The 17,337-nt window shown below is 40.0% G+C and overlaps 2 protein-coding genes across 6 annotated transcripts in view; one reads left to right on the top strand and one right to left on the bottom strand.

Annotated features, from left to right (window-relative positions):
• The first annotated feature begins 6,836 nt into the window (after positions 1 to 6,836).
• Positions 6,837 to 11,259, top strand: RPS6 (ribosomal protein S6). The gene is made up of 6 exons (XM_042912042.1): positions 6,837 to 7,055; positions 7,597 to 7,728; positions 8,238 to 8,448; positions 8,648 to 8,794; positions 10,867 to 11,024; positions 11,119 to 11,259. The coding sequence occupies exons 1-6, from the start codon at positions 6,852 to 6,854 to the stop codon at positions 11,212 to 11,214; spliced, it is 948 nt and encodes a 315-aa protein (XP_042767976.1). The 5' UTR covers positions 6,837 to 6,851; the 3' UTR covers positions 11,215 to 11,259.
• A 232-nt stretch (positions 11,260 to 11,491) lies between these two features.
• Positions 11,492 to 17,337, bottom strand: part of DENND4C (DENN domain containing 4C) — a 122,941-nt gene continuing 117,095 nt past the window's right edge. For all 5 annotated transcript variants that reach the window (XM_042912037.1, XM_042912039.1, XM_042912038.1 and 2 more), the window contains 2 exons: positions 15,032 to 15,096; positions 11,492 to 14,813 (listed from right to left, as the gene is read on the bottom strand). In XM_042912037.1, the coding sequence (XP_042767971.1) occupies positions 14,677 to 14,813; positions 15,032 to 15,096 (202 nt within the window). In that variant the 3' untranslated portion in view covers positions 11,492 to 14,676. The remainder of the gene's footprint in view (positions 14,814 to 15,031; positions 15,097 to 17,337) is intronic.

Below are 17,337 nucleotides of genomic sequence, written 5' to 3'. Positions count from 1 at the left end.
GCCTGGGTGGCGCAGTCGGTTAAGCGTCCGACTTCAGCCAGGTCACGATCTCGCAGTCCGTGAGTTCGAGCCCCGCATCGGGCTCTGGGCTGATGGCTCAGAGCCTGGAGCCTGTTTCCGATTCTGTGTCTCCCTCTCTCTCTGCCCCTCCCCCGTTCATGCTCTGTCTCTCTCTGTCCCAAAAATAAAATAAAAAACGTTGAAAAAAAAATTAAAAAAAAAAAAACAATATATACAAAATAGTTTCAGAGTTATGAGACTACTACATGTATCATTAGCAAACTTAACTAAGTAAAATTTAAGATCTTTCGTGCTTCTTTTGGTCCTTAGAATATATCTCTCACCAGGAATATATGGTCTGAATATTGTATTCAAGTTTCTTGAAGCTCTTAAAATTTTCTTCTGTAATGTTTGTTTTTGAGAGAGAGAAAGTGTGTGAGCAGGGTAGGGCCAGAGAGAGGGAGACACAGAATCGGAAGCAGGCTCCAGGCTCCGAGCTATCAGCACAGGGCCCGAGGTGGGGCTCGAACTCCTGAACCGGGAGATCATGACCTGAGCCGAAGTCGGGCGCTTACCCGACTGAGCCACCCAGATGCCCCTCAAGTTTCTTGAAATTTTTAATCTGACTATATTTTAATTTGATATTCAGTTAATTTGTTTACCTTAAATTTTGTGATTTAAAAAAAATCCTTTTATTTTTTAAAATATTTACATTCACATAGAAGTCAAAACTTTATAAAAGGAATACTCAAAGTACTAATGTTAGCAAGATGGCCAAACAAGACATCCCTTGCTCATATCTGCCACCTCCCACACACAATAATCTGACATCCATCCAGGGACAAAAGGGTCTTTGAGGGAGCTTTGAGATCCAGGTAGATTGTGAAACCCTGATGCAGTCCAAAACCAAGGAGAGCTGTTGTGAGAAGGCAAGCCTGTGCCCAGGCTGCTGATTCACCAACCGTGGTCATGGCTACAGATGCAGAAACAGCTCTGTACCCTGAGGACTTGGCTACAGCCCCATTTGGCTTTGGTTCTGTCACCAGCACCATATGCTAAAGGACTTGGGAGGAGTCACACCTACACATGCACTGGGTAATAGGCATACGGATCCCAGTCCTGGCTGCAGACACCGAGGTGGCCAGTGAACTGTCTCCAAGACACTCTTGGCTGGGATCCAGCAGCCCCTGAAAGTAAGCCTGCCAAACTTGGTCAAACTGCAGATTTTGAAACAGCCCTGGAACTGGACTCTAGCCCATCCCAGCAGCAGTCTGTCAACTCCTGCTGGCACAAGGACCTGGCAGGAGATACTCCCATCTGTCACCTGGAGATCTTGAAAGGACCCTATACATGGCTCTGGCCCCTCCAGCCATGGTCACACAGCAATCCAGCCCACCCAGGGACCTGATAGGAGACAAGCCAATCCATGCCTCCACAGACAAGGTTGTCCTATTTTCATTACTGTTCCCTCCACCCTATTGCCACTTGGTAATCGATTTAATTAGGTGGTCAATTAACAAGTCGAGATGTGTTCATTTTATTCCATTAAAAAAGTAACTTGCTTTTCTCAAAAATATATCTGGAAAACCAGTCTATGTTATTTCCTAGAGATAGTCGCCATCCTTTTTACTACAACATACCATGTTTTCTTAATTCTAAGACTCACATTCCTTTCTATTTCAGCATTTCAACACCAAAACCAGTCTTAAATCGGTGCCAAATGAATCTACCAGCCACAAGGCAGAGAGAAAAGTTGTCACAGTTTTTTCCTGTGCAGTTCCCTATTCATTTGCTTCTTAATGCAAGTGAAATACTTGAAAGAGCAGCATCATATGAAGTTCAATTCTGCGTACTTTGGATTGCTATTTGTTTCTGACCATGTGCTTAAAATTATTGTGATGTAGTATTAAAACAAAAGTTGCCATTTATGCGAATGATGGCCTGTCATATACCAGACAGTGCAATTAAATGTAGTAGACACAGCCAAGTCTCTGGGGAGCAATGACACATTTCAGGGCAAAGGTTAGTGTGAGCCATTTATGCATCAGGAAGGACAGAGGCACTAGACATTTATCAGTTCAAAGCTTTCAGCTGACTTGCAAGAGAAGCTTTTATAATTCCAGCTTTACTAATGAAGAAAAAAAGACCAAATACAAAATAGAGTTGGTGGGAATGCAAACTGGTGCAGCCGCTCTGGAAAACAGTATGGAGGTTCCTCAAAAAATTAGAAAAAGAACTACCCTACGACCCAACAATTGCACTACTAAGTATTTATCCACAGGATATAGGGGTGCTGTTTCGAAGGGGCACATGCACCCCCATGTTTACAGCAGCACTATCAACAATAGCCAAAGTACGTAAAGAGCCCAAATGTCCATCGATGGATGAATGGATAAAGAAGATGTGGTGTATATATACACAACAGAGTATTACTTGGCACTCAAAGAGCATGAAATCTTGCCATTTGCAAGTATGTGGATGGAACTGGAGGGTATTATGCTAAGTGAAATTAGAGAAAGACAAATATGACTTCACTCATATGAGGACTTTAAGAGACAAAACAGATGAACACAAGGGAAGGGAAATAAAAATAATATAAAAACAGGGAGGGAGACAAAACCAGAAGAGACTCATAAATATGGAGAACAAACAGGGTTATTGGAGGGGTTGTGGGAGGGGGGATGGGCTAAATGGGTAAGGGGCACTAAGGAATCTACTCCTGAAATCACTGTTGCACTATATGATAACTAATTTGGATGTAAATTAAAAAAAAATTAAAAGAGTTGGAATCCTGGCTACTGTTTCTAGTCCTCAAAAGTTTTCAGGTGATTCTAAAACTGACAATCAAGATTACATACACAGGGTGCCTGCTTTCAATGCTGCTATTTGACATTGTACTGGAAGGTCTTGCCAGAGCAATTAGGTATAAATGAACAGATAAATGAATAGCATTCAAACTGAAAAGAAGTCAAACTGTCTCTATTCACAGATGACATGATCATATATATAGAAGATCCCAAAGAATTCACAAGAAAGCTAATAAACAAATTCAGCAGTTTTAGGAAATACAATGAACCCACAAATATCACTTGTGTTTCTATACACAAGCAATGAACAATCTGAAAAGGCAATTAAGAAAACAATCCAAAAGAATAAAATACGTAGGATTAAAATGAATCAAGGAGGTAAAAGACTTGCAAGCTGAAAACCACAAAACATCACTGAAATAATTTAAAGAAGACCTAAATAAATGGAAAGACATTCTGTGTTCATGAACTGGAAGACTCCATGTTGTAAAGATGATAAAATTGATCTACAGATTTAATGTAATCCCTATCAAAATTCCAAGGGCATATTTTGCATAAGTGGCATACAATTCATATGGAATTACAAGGATCCCAAAAAGCTAAGAGAATCTTGGAAAAGAAGAACCAAATCAAGGACTCACACTTTCTGATTTCTGAAACTTCCCACAAATCAAAACAGCATGGTACTAGCATAAGGATTGACATATAGACCAATGGAAAACAATTGAGAGTGCAGACTCATAGATCTATGGCCAACTGATTTTCAACAAGGGTGCCAAGATCATTCAATGAGGGAAAGAATAGTCTCATTAACAAATGCTGGTGGGCCAACTGGATATCTACATGCAAAAGAAGAAAGTTGGACTCACTACCTCATGCAATATTAACAAATCAACTCAAAATGGATCAGTGGCCTAAATATAAGAACTCAAGCCATGCAATTCTTGAAAGAAAATGTAGGGGTAGGGACGCCTACCTGGCACAGTCAGGGGAGTGTGGTGCTCTCGATCTCATGGTCGTGAGTTCAAGCCCCAGGCTGGATGTAGAGATTAAATTTTAAGATTTTATTTAATAACATATAAGTGTAAATCATCATGACTTTGGATTTGGCAATCGATTTGTCTCAGATACAGCACCAAAAGCATGAATGTAAAGAAAAAAAATGGACTTCATCAAAATTAAAAACTATTGTACATCAAAAGACATTAACAAGAAAGTGGAAAGACACTTTTGGCCTCACGTTAACTCACCACCACTACTTCAATGAAAACAATTAGAGCTAAGAAACATAATTGGAGGGATGCCTGGGTGGCTCAGTTGGTTTAGCATCCAACTTTAGCTCAGGTCATGATCTCATGGTTTGTGGGTTTGAGCCCCGCAACCGGCTCTGTGCTGATTCTGTGTCTCCCTCTCTCTCTGCCCCTCGCTCTCTCTCTCTCTCTCTGTCCCCTGAAAAGAAACATTAAAAAAATTTATTCAAGTACCGCCCAATTTTGTTTTTTTAGTTTTCTATTCTCCAAAGAAGATATACAAAAGGCCAACAGGTAAGTGAAAAGATGCTCAACATCATTACTCATTAGGAAAATGCACATCAAAACCACAATGAGGTATCACTTCACACCCACTAGGATGGCTATAATTAAAAAAAAAAAAAAAAAAAAAGAAAATAACAAAATAACAAGTGTTGTCTAGGATGTGGAGAAATTGGAACCCTCATAAATTGCTGGTGGAAATGTAAAATGGCTCAGCAGCTGTGAAACAGTTTGGCAGTTCTTGCAGGAATTAAACACAGAATTAACATATGACCCATTGATTCCACTTTTAGGTATGTAACCCAAAAATTTGAAAATGGGTACTCAAACATACCAGCACTACTCACAAGTTACAAGTTGGAAACGGCCCAGATGTCCATCAGTGGATGAATGAATGGATAAACAAATCTGTTGAGCATCCAACTTTTGATTTCGGCTCAGGTCATGATCCCCGTGTGATGGGATCAAGCCCTGCATCTGGGTCCACGCTGAACGTGGAGCCTGCTTAAGATTCCCTCCCTCTCTCCCTCTCCCCCTTCCCCTCAGCCCCTCTCCCCACTCCAGTGCACTCTCTCCTCTAAAATAAAAACAATTAAAAAAATAAAATTTTAAAACTTTAATAAAACGAATGAAGTATTGATAAATGCTACAACGTAGACGAATTTCAGAGACATTAGAAGCCAGACATATAATTCCATTTATATGAAATATACAGAAGACCTAAATCCATAGAGACAGAACACAATCATGGTTGCCCATGGCTGCTAGAGAAGGGGAATGGAGAGCAACTGTTGAATAAGTACAGGGTTTCCTCCTGGAACTAGATGGAAATAGTGGATGGGTAACACTGTCAGTGTACTAAATGTCAATGAATTGTTTACTTAAAAATGATTAATTCTGTTACACCATTTTCACCTCATTACAGAAAAAATTACACAGGTTTTAAATGCATCATTTCACAAACCTTCTAGACATTAAAACTAAATGATCAAACAGGATTTGGTAGAACATTTCAACTTTGAATGTAAAACAGGCCTAAACTAAAATCTTTGCGATACTGAAGTGGAAGATGGGATGTAATAATCTTGGAAAGTAAATTATTGTTTACCTGAAATACAGGAGTTTTTATTTCTCGAAGAATAAATATGGAATAAATATGTAATAGGCAATAAACATTTCTTCCTTCAGGATACTGATTTCAAGTGTGGATTTCCGAGTTACACTACCTGGGTTCCCATGCTTGTCTTCCCAGGAATGTTCTGGAGCACTATCAAATGCACTGTATCTTTCTCCCATCTTTTATACTATTAAGAGTTGCATCACTGCAGATTCAAGATTTACTATAACACATTCACTTATTCTCCCTCTGCTGGCTGGTTCCATGCTACCACACTGCAATACATTAATACATACAAGGGCCGGGGTTATTAATTTAACAAATATTTACTGACCACTTACATGTGCCATGCACTGTGCTGTGCCCTAAGTGTCCCACAGTGAAGTTAAGATAGGATCCCTGGCCTCATTTATCACCTAGTAGTGGACACAGACCGTAAACATACCATTTAGGTATCATGATTAAGTATGAGAAAGAAAAACAGAGATAAAAAGAGGAGTACTATTTTAGGTAGCATGGTCAGGAAGGGTTTGTCTTGGGAGTGACATCTAATCCGAAAGACCTGCATGGCATTAACGAATGGCAATAGAGGAATTTGTGGGAAGTTTGAGGCCAGGGACAAGAGATGGGAAAGCATTTAACTGCAGTGGAAAGTAAATGGCACATTTCCAGCAAGGGAATGATAGAATTTGGCGTTGTAGATTCTACAGGCAAGAGAGAACCAGGAAGACTATTTGGGACGCACCGATGGTAGCCTGGACTGAGGGTAACTGCGGTTAATGGCTTGCGCGAAAGGAAAAGTGTTATTCTGCGACAGAAAACGATGTCTGGGGGCGCCTGGGTGGCTCAGTCGGTTGAGCGTCCGACTTCAGCTCAGGTCACGATCTTGCGGTCCGCGAGTTCGAGCCCCCCGTCGGGCTCTGGGCTGATGGCTCAGAGCCTGGAGCCAGCTTCCGATTCTGTGTCTCCCTCTCTCTCTCGGCCCCTCCCCCGCTCATGCTGTGTCTCTCTCTGTCTCAAAAATAAATAAACGTTAAAAAAAAATTTTTTTAAAAGAAAACGATGTCTGCAGGGCGACTGGTTAGAGGACATGCACAAAATCAAACCACGGCTTTCGAGTCATCCTGCTGTGAACAGCCGGAACCAGGGCAGAGCAAGCTTCTGAACCAAAAGGAACTAAAAATCTTCGGACACTAAGGTACAGGAGAGGCCAAGAGAGTTGAACTCCGCTCCTGCCTTCCTTCTGTGGTAGCAGCAGATGCAGAGTGGCCAAGATGGAGCTGGGACCCCGCTCTGGCCCAGGAGGGTGCGGGACATACTGAGCAGCGGACATGCTAACCTTCAGAAACAAAAAACAAAAAACCAAAAACGAACAAAACAAACGTCACGGCGAGAATGACACAGACAGCTCGCGGAACTAACCCTTCTACACTAATTAAACCCGGCTCCGGAAGTGCCGCCCACCTATGCTCACTTCCGCTATCCCAGACGTCCTCTAACCTCGCGAGAACTAGAAGTGCCTATGAGACGTGGGCTAAGCGGAAGTCGGGCCTCTTTTTTCGTGGCGCTTCGGAGGCGGTAGGCAGCCTCACCATGAAGGTAGGAAGCGGTGGAGGGTTTTGGGCTAGGCTTGGGGTACGTGAATCGTGCCCCAGGACGCTGCATTACCGCAGTCCTAGCTTTCCAAAATCCTAGCTGTAGGCTGAGGAGAGTCTGAGGCGGGAGAAAGTTCTCCATTCTTGGGGCCACGGGTTCTTGGGAGAGCGGATGGCGAGCGATTACAGCTGGAGCCGCGCCGGGCGGGGAGCGCCATGGTGGCGTCCTCACGCCCGGCGGGACAGATAATGACCCTGTTGCCTAGTTGCGGCCCGTAACTCGGGCTCCTTGCTCTGGTAGGCTACACGGCTACGGAGGGCCCTTCGCGCCGGGGTCATTCCGCGATGCTTGAGGAAAAATTAGCCCGGGTTTTAGGGCGGTGCTTCCGCGTTATTCTATGCACACGTTTTAGCTAGTAGAACACATTTCAGCATTTCTGCTCGTCTGTTACATAAAAGGCTTGTGGCAATGGAATTACCTTTGTAAATTCAGCGGTTCTCTAAAGCTCTCCCCCCCCCCCCCCCCCCCCCCCCTTAATCCTTAGCTGAACATCTCTTTCCCAGCTACTGGCTGCCAGAAACTCATTGAAGTGGACGATGAACGCAAACTTCGTACCTTTTATGAGAAGCGAATGGCCACAGAAGTTGCTGCTGATGCATTAGGGGAAGAATGGAAGGTAAAAGTTGACTATTAAATTGTTGAAGCTGTGTAAGAGGTAGTAAACGTAGTTGGTAATTGGTGTATGTAGTGCGGTTCAAACTCCGGGTTCTGTCTTCTGACCTTGGGCTGGTTCTTTGCAAGTGTACCTTTTTCGGGTAGCGTTATCACCTTGCAGGGTTTTGTAGGTCACATGGGAAAATAATACCTAAAGTTCTTGCCCTGCAAGCTGATAATCTCCAAAGAGTATCTTTAAAAAGTGCCAACAGGGTTGTTTCTGGTTCACTTGTTTGTTCTCTTGTGGTTTCTTCACATAATCTTTCCTTCCCTGGAACTGTTAGTACAAAAATGTATAGGTTAGAAAGAGGGCTTGATTGATAGGAATTTGCTAATTGATCTTGGCAAACTGAAAATAAAGAAAACTTCATAACCAAGTTTCAAATTGGTTTTAGCATACTTCTAGGATTTGGGGTATACTTCATAAGGGCCTTAGTCTTTTATTTTGCAACGTGTCATTGTATGTTACAGGGTTACGTGGTACGAATCAGTGGTGGCAATGACAAACAAGGCTTCCCCATGAAGCAGGGTGTCTTGACCCATGGCCGTGTCCGCCTCCTGCTGAGTAAGGGGCATTCCTGCTACCGACCACGGAGGACTGGAGAAAGAAAGCGCAAATCTGTTCGGGGTTGCATCGTGGATGCCAATCTCAGTGTTCTCAACTTGGTCATTGTGAAAAAAGGTGAGGTTTCTTTGTGTTCTTGAGTTCAGTTTTTGTTGACATTGATTTAAAAGTTGATTACCCGAGTGTTCTTTATTTGCAGTGTCCACAGTTTGACCAGTGGACTTGTTTCTTTACCAATGCATAAAGAGTAATTAGGATTTTTGTTTGTAAGAAAGTTGTGGGATTAAAAAGGTCTTTGATCACTTTTTCCTTTCAGGGGAGAAGGATATTCCTGGACTCACTGATACTACTGTGCCTCGTCGCCTGGGACCCAAGAGAGCTAGCAGAATCCGCAAGCTTTTCAATCTCTCAAAGGAAGATGATGTCCGCCAGTATGTTGTGCGAAAGCCCCTAAATAAAGAAGGTAGGGGAGGTTTTGCAATTTAGAGTTTGCTCCATTTCATTTGTCTGTAGCATGTTGTGGGCATACTAGAAAGTAAGGTCTGCCCACTACGTATTTGCTTGGGGTTTAAGTTTTTTAGGAAAACTGGGGGAGAGGGTCAATATAGCCAGTTGGTATTAATCCTTGTCATATCTGATGATTCTCTAGAAGCATACTTGGAATTTTGCTTTGAGTCATTGATGTATAAGTTTATCTGAAGATGACTTCTATCAGATGTGTGAAGTTCATGGCTTTGGGGTTAGGAGTCAAAAAAAAATTGATGAAAAATTCTGGGACTAGGATTGAACGTGCTCTCACATCCCCCCCCCCCCCCCCCCCATAATTTTGCTTTCTTTACATGTTAGCGTTTCTATTGTTTGTTTATAGAAGAATTTATACTTTCATCAACTGAAGTTGCTTTAACTTCTGCCCAACCCCCCCCCCCCCCTTTTTAAGTCAAAATTTTTAAATGTTTGTTGTTTTTGATAGAAAGCAAGTGCAAGCAGGCAAGGGGGAGAGAGAATCCCAAGCAGGTTCTGCACTGTCAGTGCAGAGTCCTACTTGGGGCGCGATCCCATGAACTGTTGAGACCATGCCCTGAGCTGAACTAAGAGTCTTGACACTTAACCAGCTGAGCCACCAATGCACCCCTGGCCCTTTTTTTCTCAGTCTTAGGTGTGGGTGGCAATAGGAATTGTGGCCATTAGAAGAAAAACACTTTATTCAAAATACTAGGTCCAGGTGTTTGGGTTTTTGGAGCTTTTATATGTTAAGATGGTATATACTAGATACATAGTTTGTTAGGTAACATAATCCATTACCAGTGAGGTCTGTAGCACCTGTTTTCTGTAACGTTAATGTCTGTAGTAAGGTATGTGTGTAGTAAAGTGTAGGAGTATTTTACATTACATGGAATAAGGAGCATGTCAGTCCTGGTTGGGTTTTCCTGACAAATCTGGGAAAATGTGGCTCCTGGCATATAGTGAGTGCTTATGGGTCAGTCCAAAATATCTGAACACCTGTGTGCCAGGTACTATTTTAAGTGTAGAGGATATAGTATAAAAGAACAAGTTGTTCTCCTGAAGTTCACAGTTAGAAAGAAAAGGCAGGTACGTGGCAGTTGCCCATGACCACACCCCTGGAAATACTGCCAGTGTAGCCAGTGTTCTGGTTAACAGGCTTGTAATACAGGTTCTTAACATCTTTAAAATTAAGGGATTGTTTGACTTGTAGCAGCAGAACCTGAACAATTGAGCATTTCCTTTTAGAATATTTGCCTTAGCTATTTGTTAATCGAACTAGTTGTCCACAGACTCCAATGATTACATCGGAAAAGGCTTTTGCTCCAAAGCAGATTAGGATTTGGGATTCACAGACAACAAACGAAGATACTCTAAGCACAGTGTGTTGTACATTCTAATGTGCGTGGTTTCATTCCCCAGATTGGCAGGGTCTGCCTTGGCAAATACTAGACTCAAGCACAAATGGGATTTCAAAGTGTGGTTAGGATATTGGTGCAGATAAGAGTTGTACTTAGTTTTCATAGATGAGTTAAACATACAGTTAATACGGTTTGAAAATAATGCTCCAGTGTCTTAACAGTACAAACGTAGAATACCTTACAAAGACCATCTAACTGTGGAAGGGAAATCAAAATGGAGTAGGAAAAAGCTTGGGATAGGGCTTTCTCCAGGCAGCGTAACATGAATCTACATATGTTCTTGAACTTGACATTCAGAGTACTAATGTGTAACAGGCTGTCTTAGGATTAAATGCACTACGCAGGAAAACCCTGGCATCTAGTAGACAAAGTCTGTTCACCTTGCAGAAGGACTTAATCAGCTACTTATATTTTGAGAATATTTAGCCCATCTTGTCTTTTTGTTTGACAGGGTAGTGTTTTAAATTATACAATAGTTCAGATTCAGCTTAAGGCCTCATACAGCTAAGTTTTCCTAGCTATTACTATTAGTAATGTTTTTAAAATGTAGATGTGGATTCTGATGAACAAGGGTATTCTTGACAAGTGATGGAATTCTTGTCTGAATTTTCAGGTAAGAAACCTCGAACCAAAGCACCCAAGATACAGCGTCTTGTTACTCCACGTGTCCTCCAACACAAACGTCGGCGCATTGCTTTGAAGAAGCAGCGCACGAAGAAAAACAAGGAAGAGGCTGCAGAATACGCTAAGCTTTTGGCCAAGAGAATGAAGGTAAGTCAAAATACCTGGTAGAAAAAGTCAGGCCTTACTTTGGATTTACATTTTTAACTCAGACAAGCTATAACTGCTTTTTTGTTTTGTTTAGGAGGCCAAAGAAAAGCGCCAGGAACAGATTGCCAAGAGACGGAGGCTGTCTTCTCTGAGAGCTTCTACCTCAAAGTCTGAGTCCAGTCAAAAATGAGATTGTTGTAAGAGGAACAAATAAATAAGATCAGACGTCAAACTACCTTTATTGATTTTCTTCATTCATAAGAAACAAATTCTGGTCACAGAAAAGGAAGTGTGCAGGAGATCCCTTCAAGTGGAGAGGCTGAGACCACACTGGGACAGTGGTAGAGATGGCCAGGACAGGGTTCTGGGGGGAATGGGTGGATAGCTCAGGAAAGGATTCTGAGCAGAATGTCCACTGCTTTTTCAGTGCGTCATGGAACAACTTGGGGGAAATAAAGGACAGACTATTAATCTTTTGTATACTTTATTTTGAAGAATACAGTTTTAAAGATCTATACATAATACATGAAAAGTGCCCTTATGAAGATGGACATTTGTCATATGTAAGTAAAAAAAAGATACCTTGTTAAAAGCATAGTTAACGGATACCATTTTAAAACAGTTCACAAAGCTTTTAAAACCAGTGCAAGTTGTATTAACAAAAAGCTTTTCACCTCTAGTGAATTGTTATATTCATCCTTTTTATGGTTTCAGTGTGCCTTTAAGAAACATTCCTTGCATCAATGAAAGATGCACAAAGAGAAAGCGTGCTTTTTCTAATGTAGCCTGTCTAGTTTCTGTAGTAATTGCAGTTAGAACCAACCTTTTACAGACTAGAAGGATCATTAAAAGGCACGTTAGGCTTTAAGGGTGAAGAACAGGAGTTCCTTATTTGCTGGATTATACATTTTTTTTTAACCACAGGTAAGTAAAATTTTCAAACTGCTTTTAACAGAGGAGCAGTGCTTCACAAAATGTGCAGTGATTCAGAAGTTTGGGGCCCGAGATTCTACATTACTTGCAAGTTTCAGGCTAATACCAGTAATGCCATCCCCTAGACTGGACCAGATAGAAGATTCTTAGGCAAAAGTGAGATCTCCATTGCTCTTCATACAAGGTACTAAAATGTTACATAAAAGGGGAAGTCTTGATTGGCAATTGATATTTTGTAAATTGAAGTCAAACTAAAAAGGCAGAAAAGGAAAATGAAGCATTTTAAAATGACCCAAACCAAAAAGGAGTAACACTGCAGTCATGGGGGGGTCACATAAAGGCCAGAAGTCAATACAGCCCAGAGTTTGTATTAACCAGTACTTGGTTGATTCCAATGTATGAAACATGAGAACCATCACCCTGTTTCTCATATTAAGGAGTACAGTCACTAAAGTGGACAGATAATACTTGGGTTAGACTATTCTAGCTCATTAATCCCAGCAGATTTAAGATTGAGAACTACTTTTTAAAAGAGGATGTTGGAGAATATTTCAACATTAAGAATGTTGTATCCTGCATTTCTAGTTTGCACCAAAAATGAAAAGAGCAACAATTGAATATCCCAATATTAAGAGACTTATGCTTATATTTTGCTTACTGAACACAGTTAACCCTAACAAAGCGGGTTGCTATAATTAACCTACAAAATGCAGCTAAAGTTGTATCAGACTGTCCACTCCCTATGTTAAAGGTTTAGCATTTAGGTAATGTTAAAAAACAATCTGCACTAATTTGAAAGATTATTTGCAGAAGTTCTCAGGCTTTTAAGTTTTATACATTGCTACAACTCATTGTAAACATCTCTAAATCTATGGATAATAATTGTATATCTGGCTGTTTGGTTTTCCTTTGCAGTTTGTAGTGGTCCACTTTCTATGGTAGGTGCTAGAAAAGGCCTTTATGTGCTTTTAATAAATTGATCCCTATTTCTTGACAGCAGCAGGCTAAGGTTTCCAATGTAAAATGGATGAGTCATTTAGAATGTTACAGACAGTTACTAGAAAATGCATACTTTGGTACAAATACGGCCAAATCTTAAATGTGTAAGGAGATGTTCATTACACTTCTTAGTAAGTGCTTTGGGGGTAATTTAGTTCAAGTTAAGGCTTAAACAGTACTGGATTCTAAAAGTCAAAAGGGTTAGAATTGTCCACATTTCAGGAGCTTTGAAGATGTGACGGAACAGCACAGCAAGCTTAAGAATTTTTCATTTTATTCAACCTGGGGTTTTTATTTGCAAGGTAATTCCAAACTTGATGGGGCAGTGTTAAATTGCAAAAATACATACTATGAGACAGTGCAAACAATCCACTTTAAGGTAATGAGAGTTGTGCATAATTTCTGACAAGTTCTTTCACTTAGCACTTTCACAATAAATTGAAATGAAATCTGCATAGGTCAGATTAACCCTGAAATGTTGGAAGACTGGTATAGTAACAAGTTCTTAAAGATTACACCAGGTGGGAGATTTGTAATGGAAATAATTTTTTAATCAGTTGATCTAGTCATCCGCATAATTACTATAAAAGCACACATATCAACCATTGGCTTTTTCAACCATGCAGAGTTAAGGCAAACATTACTATTCCTAAGGGACATTTTTAATGAAAGGCATGATAAATGTCAGGCATGTGAGGTCATGATTTTCTTGAACCTACTGGCAACAAGCCTAATAAGCTTTAATGTTTTAAGACTTATTGATCAATCCTAAAAAAAACTATTTACAAATGCACAAATAATAAGCATAGAAATCTATTATACAAGAATAAAATTTCTGTATGCAGTGCAAGTTTATCCCACAGGTTTTTAAAAGTGACCAATAGCAACAATTAATGTACCTGAACAATTTCAGGTCCAAAGAATAAAGAGGAACATTTTAAACCTATTCCAATTTTGTAAATTATGAGGCTGATTTAATTTCATTTAAACTACATGATTGGCTCATTTATTCCAATCTTAAAGCTGTTGCAAATTAATGGTATTAGGAAGAGGATGAAAAGTAATGTGGATATTCAAGATAATCCATTAAGGAAGAAAATACATAATATGAAGAAATAGAGGCAAGGCGGTTGTCATCAGACTTTAAGGTAATTTTGATTAATGACTACAGAGGAGTTTAGTAGTAGTCATTTAATAGCTGCAGACCCCTTTCAGAGAACTGTATTGCAACATGCAGTCTAAGAATTTTAATAAATATAATATGGCTGTACATACAAATACCTACACAGCCACACATATACACACATACACAAATAGTTGCTCTTATAATTGAGATTTCATTTGTTTGGGGGTTAGGCAAGTTTACATTAAACTACTATGCCCCAAACCCAACAGCTTCAAATATAAACAAAATGCCAAGAATTAATATTTCTCATCAACCTACATACACTGAGAAATCCAAAAAACAGTTTTCAAGCGGAGGCAGATAAAACCATTTAGAAGTTGCAAACCTTCAGACATGAACCCTGGGACATTTTAATAGCATTTTTATGTTGCAAGAGGATTCAGTATAAGCTACATTTCATTATATACTGTCCCAAGAGTTAACTTCATTTCACTTTCATCAATCGTTAGCATTTGGAACAAACCTTACATGTTTGCCAACTGAATCTATTTACCCTCAAGCTTTGTGCATCAAAAAATCTAGTGAACCTCTTACTTAAATGAGAGGCGCTCCAAAACACTTCCTGCACCATTCCACACTGATACTTGGCGGAGCATCAATTTTCTGTAACTTCTCAAGAATCTCTGAAGACAAATTATTGTATGCAAGTCCATATTCATTGTCAAAAGCCTCTGAAAGACATTTTCAAAAATGGAGTTGTAATTTGTGAAACAAAAGCCATAAAGAGAAAAATGGTAGTCAAGTAAAGTCAAGTACATATATAAACTGCATATTTAAAAGTAGAAATCTTTTCAAAACTTAAGAGGAGTGTTTACCCATACCAATTGCAATTGTGTAAATTACTTAAGAGAATGAAAAAACCTGCTTTAGTAATCATTAACCAACTTACCAATATCAATATTCTCTCTTCCAAGAGACACTAATGATAAGAAGAGGATTTCTCGGTATAAACTCCTATAAAACAAGTATTTTTAAAGTTAATGGGCAAAGAACATAAAAACACACGGCGGTTTTTTAAATTTTTTTTTTTTAACATTTATTTATTTTTGAGACAGAGAAAGACAGAGCATGAACAGGGGAGGGGCAGAGAGAGAGGGAGACACAGAATCTGAAACAGGCTCCAGGCTCTGAGCTGTCAGCACAGAGCCCGACGCGGGGCTCGAACTCACGGACCATGAGATCATGACCTGAGCCGAAGTCGGACGCTTAACCGACCAAGCCACCCAGGCGCCCCTCATGGCGGTTTTTTAAAATGGTGAGCAATGATTAAGCTCTATAGTTTTTTTTTTTTTTTTTTTTAACGTTTATTTTTCAGACAGAGAGAGACACAGCATGAACGGGGGAGGGGCAGAAAGAGAGGGAAACACAGAATCGGAAGCAGGCTCCAGGCTCTGAGCCATCAGCCCAGAGCCCGATGCGGGGCTCGAACCCGCGGACCGCGAGATCGTGACCTGAGCCGAAGTCGGACGCCCAACCAACTGAGCCACCCAGGCTCCCCAAGCTCTATAGTTAACAGCAATGTATCCACTGGTTTTGATATCACTCCACAGTTATGTCACCCTTTGCAACACTGAATTTCTATTTCAAATTAAAAAGTTATGGGCATAAGGCTTCACACCAAAAACTTTTAAATGGCTTACCTTCATTATTAACATTTTAACAATACACAGTTTCACCCTTGAACAATATGGGTTTGAGTTCCATGGGTCCACCTACACTTTTTTTTTTTAATGTTTATTTTTGAGGGAGAGAGAGAGGGGGAGACAGAATCCAAACAAAGCAGGCTCCAGGCTCTGAGCTGTCAGCACAGAGCTGGATATGGGGCTCAAACTTGTGAACTGTGAGATCACAACCTGAGCTGAAGTCAGATACTTAACAGACTGAGCCACTCAGGCACCCCCACACTGTTTTTGTTTTGCTTTTCAATACAGCAGAGTCCTATAAAGGTATTTCCCTTATAATTTTTTAGTAACATTTTCTTTAGTAACTTTATTGTAGAAACACAGTATATAATACAACATACAAAATGTGTTAACTGTTTACGCTATAGGTAAGGTGTCCGGTCAAGAGTAGGCTATTAAGTTTTGGGGTAGTCCAAAATTATACACAGATTATCAATTCCATGGGGGGGTCATTCAAGGGGTCAATTTAACTCTACTTTCCAATTAAAATTTGCAAAAGCAGGGTCTTCTCTCATCTTTTGCCACTTGACAAAGTAATGTTAATTTTTAAGTAAGTTCGGGGTCCAAAACCCTTGGACACAGTGTGAAAGGTGGTGTGGTCTCTTTACTATTTAACCTACCAATAAAGGATGAACCATATTTATTTGGTCTGTGAACATAATACTGTCAAAAGCCAAACCTTAAAAATGAAGGAAAGCTTAAGAAATGAAGTGATTCCTGAATATTTTAACATAGAAAAAAATTGCAGAGTAATGTTGACTCTGATAAAGCTTCATCATATAGCTTTGTTTAAAAGGTTCAGAAGCCATAACCTGTCATTTCTAATTTTCCTTCCCTGCCCTTAAACTACAGATGCTTGAAACTAGCTGCTCTTTAGACTGTGAAGGTCATCTCTATCTCACCTATTGAGATTACAAAAGGACCCATCATTTTCATAATCAATTCATGCTCTATCACTTCTGAAGTTATCTTCAAAGATGCCACAACCAAAGAAACTTGTAGAGTACCTGGAAACTGTTAATGATTGGTAGAATTTATGATGCCACTTTTCTGAAGTTTCCACTGCAAAATTTACTTATGTAGAGGCTGGAGTGAGTACTGATCTAAGCATGTTAGCAGAAGCAGGAAAGCCCCTTATCCTTTTTAATTCACTGTTTCCATCACGTTCCTAAATTGTTTCTATTCCTAAATAGGTTTTTTTTTTTTTTTTTTTTAACTATCCCACAAGAAAATAAAATATAAGATGCACAGGTTGACAGGGCCTGAACAAGCAGTATACATGTATAATAACATCACTGTTAACAAATTCATCGAAGCTTTCCAGTGAATAACAGCAGTGGTTCCCAAAGACGCAGTACAGTTTAGACATTCATGAATCACCTCCTAAAATTTAATCTATTCCTCTATACCAGAACTTTTGTTAGGTTTGCTCAGGTATGAAAGGGAACTCTGGGTAGCACTTTTCAAAACAGGTATGCTTCTTTTACAATTAGAGATATGTTTTAAATAATAC

Source organism: Panthera leo, chromosome D4, assembly GCF_018350215.1.
Source record: "Panthera leo isolate Ple1 chromosome D4, P.leo_Ple1_pat1.1, whole genome shotgun sequence".
In the NCBI taxonomy this organism is placed as follows: Eukaryota; Metazoa; Chordata; class Mammalia; order Carnivora; family Felidae; genus Panthera; species Panthera leo.
This window is presented reverse-complemented; position numbering and strand designations above follow the sequence as displayed.

Excerpts from the sequence above, each read along its gene's own strand:
- RPS6 (XM_042912042.1), top strand. The coding sequence starts at position 6,852 with ATGACACAGACAGCTCGCGGAACTAACCCTTCTACACTAATTAAACCC. Across the intron at positions 7,056-7,596 it reads TAGGCAGCCTCACCATGAAG|CTGAACATCTCTTTCCCAGC; the intron begins GTAGGAAGCGGT and ends CTTAATCCTTAG. Across the intron at positions 11,025-11,118 it reads TTTTGGCCAAGAGAATGAAG|GAGGCCAAAGAAAAGCGCCA; the intron begins GTAAGTCAAAAT and ends TGTTTTGTTTAG.